Here is a 6,525-nt window from a genome sequence, read left to right as displayed (position 1 = left end):
GTTGACAGTACCGTCACCGAAACATTGCAGAACAAAATTCGCGACACCCCAACCACCCCCTTTCCAGGTAACACATACTTCAATTTTATGTTCAAACCATAGTATTTCAAATATTTGTCGCATGCTTCGCATGTGTGTTTTTTTGGTATTCAGCTTTACTGGTAAATGACCTAACAGATCATGGTTATTTTAAAAAAAAATAAAGAACAATAAATAATATTAAATACATAATGGTATATAGTTCCAACGAAAATAGCCGAAGTGAAAAAAAGTACTGATGACAACATTATTATACAATTGATCCTTGTTTAATATACTGCTTAGTATTACTTTTTATGTTTGAATCTGTAAACTTCATTGTAATATAGTAATGATAAACTCGAATGGTAATAGTAACAATTAAGAAAATCGAATCCATGTTATTATGTATAATAATTTTTTTGATGTTTTGATCACAGACACACGTGTTGATCGTACGAATGGCTATATTTACTAGTCTTCATCAGAATTGAGAGACTCACGTCCCCTTAATAATTCCATCTTTACTTTATGGCGCGCATTAAGTGGCTCAGTACTTCCTAGCAATTCCAAATCGTGCCTTGCATCTTCACCGTCTGCCGACCGATCTTGGCCCTCTGAAAGAACAGCATTTGCGTCATCAGATGTAAACGGAATATCTTTAAAACTGTCTACCTCGTCTATGTTTGTATTCGTTTTCTCCAAATATCTCTTCTTCATTAGTTCCATGTCATTTAACATAGTGTCAGAAACAGTAAGATAAGTTGATCCCATCATTGATTCATCCTGGAACTGAGGGTTGTTAAGTATCCATTCAGCGTATTCTTCCCTGTCTTTTTCTAATAGTTTTTCAAGACCAATAATTCTTAGAAGGTCTTCGTCTAAACCTAGCTGTGGTATCAGTGAAATGTCTCTAAACACATCGTGAACTGTATTTGAATCCTCCTCGGAGTGGTCTTCCCCAATATTTGCATCACCGTGCATAAGTATACCATGAAGCGCTTTTGTATCGGGCCCAACATCCAAAGAATCTGATGACTCCTCCGAATTGTCATGCTCATGATCATGTTGAGCATTAATATCGCCGTGCATTAACAGACCATGCATAATCTTTTCACCATTAACAGGCATTACAATAGTGTCGTCTCCGGTCTGAATTTCAGTTTCATCTGTTTCTTCTTCACTATGCTTAAAGTCAGAAGCGCCATGCATCAGAATACCATGCATGAGTTTCTCGAGTTTTTCCGGACCATTTTCTGTTTGTTCTTTGATAGTTTCTTTATCGCTCCATTCGTGTTTATCGACGGGCTCTTCTCCATGCATCCCATTATGTATGACGTCATGCAAATCCTGGACCCCGGCTTTATGCCCATCTTCAGGCAGTATCTGCTTGTTCTCATTTTCATCGTGGTGTTTACCAGCTTCCATGTCCCCATGCATTAAAGCCCCGTGGAAGGTATTTTCCGGGCTATCTGGACCAATGTCTGCTTTGCCTGTCTCCAGCTGAGATTTAAACCTGAATTCAAACAAAAGCGATATTGGCTAACTACGGATTTCTTTTAGGCCTCACCAAATTAATAACTTGTTCATCGGATTTCCCGCACCTATTTCTTTAGAAAGACAAAAAAAATATCACTTGCGCCCACACCATCTATAAAAAAGAGTCATTTTTTTACGAGCGCGCATTTATTGAGTGGAATGTAGCCTTTTTCCTTAAACATTTCAGAGACTGCAGTCGACATTAACTGCTCTCTAACCTAAACCGCGATTTTCAACATTCGGAACTCCTCGGCCATTATTATCGAAAACAAAGTTGTTTTCATTCGGCGCGGAGTTCCGAATGCGTTGGTTTCGACAAAAACATTCGGAACTTATCGGCCTTTTTAATGAGTTTTTGATTGCAAAAATTGGTGGAGGCATTGGTCGCCGATGAGTCAATGGTCATGTACAGTGCGAGTACGCTAAATATAAACCTGAGTGACATTCCTATGTGCTCATGTCGTGCCACGAGCTTTACCATTCACACAAAGAATTGTGTATAATTTGTAAATACTAGTCAAAAAGGGGAAAAAACTGTGTGATTGGCAAATGTATCATTCACACTTTGTGTTGTGAATAAATGTTTGTAGATTTTTTTAGATGTTCATGTGTATATTTAAACTATATATGGAAATCATTCAAATGTAAAATATTCATGCTGATTGTTTTTATCTATGGAGTAAATATTGCATATTTTTGACTCAATCAGTATTTGCAGTAAAAAAGAAATAAAAGTGTGTTTTGTATACAGTCTAACCCTGTTGGCTCGAACTATTAAGAACCGGCGAAAATACATCGAGTCTCGGAAAATTCGAGCCAAGCGGGAACTCTTACATTTAGTTTAAAGAAATCGGTCCTTTACATCCAGTTCGAGCCATGGAGGAATTGAGCCAAGCGACTTCGAGCCATTAGGGTTCAGCTGTATATGTTTTATGTTTTCTACAAATTGTACAAATTTGCACAAGATATTTAAAAAACAATAAGGAAAATGTGCCAGTTTGAAATTATTATGTTATGACTTGTAGGCGTTCAAATTCTAAAAAAGCCTGAAATAGACCTGGCACTAGCTGTCAATTGTGTATTCATTACAAGAATGATAGCTGTAGTTTATATTTTATTGCAAATGCCTATATTCATTTTGTGAGTTATTTTTCAAGTCGCCTTTTTGAGCCATTTCCATGGCTTGAGATATGCCAAAGTGTTTTAATATATAATTATTTTTAAACAGGTTTTCCATTGGCAACAGTGGAAAACCTAGGTTTTTAAATTTGGGTATGGTTTTAGTTGGGCAGGTGGCTCTGACCATTGCCACTCGTGTGTCCAGGCTTTAACTTAGCCATGCCTAGGATATTTTGAAATAACTTTACAAACATGTTTAACAAGTTGAAAACTGTGGTTTTGATTTCTTTCATTTATTGAATAGTTTAAAGCAATTGATTTGCTTGATCTCAAATAGTGTTTGTTTGATTTCAATACTAATATGTGTATAAAATGATCTTGTAGTGTTATCATTCTTTTACTAGATGTTATCCTTGTACTGTTCACAATGTCATAGTTAAGTTAATAAGTAAATAAAATGTGAGTAAAAGTGACTATATAAATTTGTTCGGTCTTCGCTCACTCCTTTTTTTTGCTAAATGCAAAAAATAGTTTTATTCTTATTTCGCTCGGTCGCCCCATTTTTTTTTTTTTTAAATCCGATGAACAAGTTATCAAATTGGTGAGGCCTTACCGATGATTCATTTACCTTGCCATGAATCAATGTCAATGGCAATACTTAAAGAACAATATACAAAACTAAAGCATTTATTACACATAGAAAAAGGGAACCAAAAATGTATACATGCCATTATATATCCGCCAAAGACACATGCAATTGAGGATTTGATCATAAAATAAATTCACAATAGCACCTCATATATAGCATACATTCGTTGATGATCTTATTGCTTGTTTAATCATACATTTTTCACGATCAGTGAACAAAATAATAATTAAATGACCTGGTTTTATATTTCAAATATTTCAATGGGCAACATGGCTAAAGACGATGCATAGTTCATACTTGAACGCAAACTCCGCGTACTGAAAAATATTATCAAGAGATATAACATCGCCTAGGCCTAAAAAATGTTTGGTTAGGGTTACATCCTTTTCAAAAATAGGTAGGGTAGGTAGGCTTTTTTTATTAGGCTTTATATAAGAATGTCATTTTCATCATTGGAGAATGGTGTTAAAGTTATCTTCTATATAAGCAATTAAGGTTTTAAACTACATATTGAAAAGCAAAAAAAAAAAATGATAATAATTTTTCATTTTTTTTTCAAACTGACTATAAAAACGTTAGGGTCGGCGCCTGTTCCGTAGGTAGGGTCGGGTAACCCGAACCAAATGTATTTTTTTTTAGGCCCTATTGAAATAGTGATTTGAGTATATATTTACAAGATATCGATTAAATTGCTTGTAAAATTAAGTGTAACTTTAACATAGCATGCGTCATCATTATTATCGATTCGTCATCGACCAGTCTGCAGTATAACAATACATGATCGAGGTTTTAGTGACAATTAGGCAATTAGATTAAGATCAATACACAGAGGTTGTGCACAATATACACGTTTTTGTTTTTGTTTTTCTTGTGTGTGTTTTTTTTTTTGGGGGGGGGGGGGCGGGGGGTCACTTATAGAAGGACTAAACTAGGCCTTTAAGGCACATGTTGTGCAAATACAATAAGGCCCTTAACCGAATATTCATGTCATGTCACTTAGAACATAAAGCCTTATTTAAGGGCCCACACCTAACCTAAGATACTGATCCTCCGCAGTGTGCTGGTCTCCTTGCTTATCGTCCCCGTGCATGAGAATCCCGTGCATACAGTCCATACCCTCACACGGGCCTGTAAAATACTTTACTTTAAACCTGTATGTAATCACAAAATGTAAGGCACCCTCGTGGACTCAGTAATGCACCAGTCAATTGAAACCACGGCCCCCAAGGTCCGGGGGTGTACCGGGGATAGCCGAGGAAATGGGCCGTGTTTTTACCCTCCCTGTGACCCCGCAGTGCTGGGTGAATGCGGTGGTATTTTATTCGCGTCAAATATAGCGGGGAATGTGCCTTACTAAGGGTCTCTGGGGTGCAGCGGCATGTGGCAGGTTTTATTCCATCAGTGGGTCCCCGCTGGACGGGGGAGGGGGTACCCGGACTTGGCTGTACCGGAAGTAAAAGTCCCCGCTATTCCCCGGACCTGGAGGGGCCGTGGTTACAATTGACTGATGCATGACAGTAACAGAAAGTTACAATAAACTAATAAACTAAAGTATAAAGTATGAATATGAGTATAAACATGCATGATATTCGCTACAATCTTAATTCAGATAAAATTAGACATGATTACTAAGGTACTTCTTTCGTCTAAACATTTTGTGTCGTTTTTATGAATACATTCAACCAAGTCGCTCGGCAACGCCAAACCGCCCATAGCAACACTACACGTGTGTGACATATACGAGTAAGTGTGTACTTAACACACGACGTTGAAAAACGGCAACCACAACTTCCGTTACTACATTTGTGACTGGTATTATAACATTTGTATTGACGTGATTTCGCCTTAAACCTTTTCACAAAATTTGGAAAAAATATATTTATGTTTGACGACGAGTGTGTCATATGATAAAGATGGCGCCTTTGTAAAAACACTTATGAAACCAACTGGTTTATGTAATGGAAAAAGAATGTGAAATCCTATATGTCAGGACTAAGTAAGACTACTCGCCTCAGGGGGAATCGAATATTTAGTCGAGTAGTTAATAAATAAATAAATTAATTAATTTAATGGATGATCTTTTCTATCAAATAAAATTTTGTGGTAAAATTATATTTAGACTTAAACTAGTGTTGATTAACCCGTACCAACATAAAGTATTGTATACACATAGTAAAAAATGTATATTCACCAATCTGTTTTTCCTGAGGCTTCCCTATCACATTTGAAAACATCAACACAAGTGTTACTGATAAGTAAAATGGCACTAAAACCGTTTGAAAAGTCGCTTTATAGGTATCCATCTTGATATAGCAGTACAGTTGTATAACCTATTAGGTTAACTAAAAGTGAATTTCCTCAAAAAACTAAAATTTCTAAAAAGTAATGTCGCCTATAAGTGCTTGAAAGTATCACAGAATAAAGCAAACATAAATCTAGAATGTTCAACAAACACGACCACGAGATTGTTTTATTATTGACCATTTCGGGACCGTGGGATTAATTCTGATTCAATAATCTCAGGCAGATAATAAGACTCATATTGGTCGACACACGCAATCCATGTAACAGCTGGTTTTGATTTCTAAGGCGTATGTCCATCTAGAATGAGGATGAGACAGCTGCTACAAACAGCAAACAAAAAACGTGTTCGAGTATTCAGATAAACGCATTTGATATATGTTGACAACTACATGTTGTATTGCGCATTTGGTTTTGGTTTCAATAATAAAAATAATAATTTGAAACGTGCAATAATAAAAAAGTCGTTATTTCCATTACTAATAGTAGTCAAGACACTACTATACACTTTTATTATATGCTTTCCATTGGTTATAGAGATAAACATCAGTGAAATAAAAATGATATTTTACTGTTTCAAGCAGTGAAATAACACTTTGATATTTTTGACCGTTTTCATATAGCTGTTGGTGCTCAGTGGATGAAATATAATTCGATCTAACTGAAACGAACAATTACCCTATGCTTTAAGTTTGGGTTGCGCAAAATTTCAAAAAGTAGGGACATTTGTAAGAGAATCTAAATACATGATTTTAGAAGGTTACACAACATGGACAAGGAAATAATACTTCAATGTTTACTAACATATAATCACAGTAGTCACAAAGTCTGGATTATCTGTCCCCTACCACTCTGTGAATGATCTATCTAGATATCCTACCCGTACCACTTTGTGTACA

The 6,525-nt window shown here is 36.0% G+C and overlaps 1 protein-coding gene across 1 annotated transcript; it reads right to left on the bottom strand.

Annotated features, from left to right (window-relative positions):
• Positions 1-274: 274 nt before the first annotated feature.
• LOC128220184 (uncharacterized) lies at positions 275-5,811 on the bottom strand. Its single transcript, XM_052928461.1, has 3 exons — positions 5,517-5,811; positions 4,360-4,453; positions 275-1,534 (listed from the first exon to the last, which is right to left on the bottom strand). Exons 1-3 carry the CDS (start codon positions 5,626-5,628, stop codon positions 493-495), a joined length of 1,248 nt encoding a protein of 415 aa, XP_052784421.1. The 5' UTR covers positions 5,629-5,811; the 3' UTR covers positions 275-492.
• Positions 5,812-6,525: the final 714 nt, after the last annotated feature.

This window comes from Mya arenaria, chromosome 15 (assembly GCF_026914265.1).
Source record: "Mya arenaria isolate MELC-2E11 chromosome 15, ASM2691426v1".
Classification (NCBI taxonomy): Eukaryota; Metazoa; Mollusca; class Bivalvia; order Myida; family Myidae; genus Mya; species Mya arenaria.
Note: the sequence above shows the minus strand (reverse complement) of the source record. Positions and strands in the feature narration are given on the sequence as shown.

Bases quoted from the DNA above. Each gene is read 5' to 3' on its own strand.
- LOC128220184 (XM_052928461.1), bottom strand. From the start codon at position 5,628: ATGGATACCTATAAAGCGACTTTTCAAACGGTTTTAGTGCCATTTTAC. The intron at 4,454-5,516 runs GTGAATATACAT...AGTATTTTACAG, and splicing joins GCCTCAGGAAAAACAGATTG to GCCCGTGTGAGGGTATGGAC. The intron at 1,535-4,359 runs GTTAGGTGTGGG...GTTTGAATTCAG, and splicing joins GCGGAGGATCAGTATCTTAG to GTTTAAATCTCAGCTGGAGA.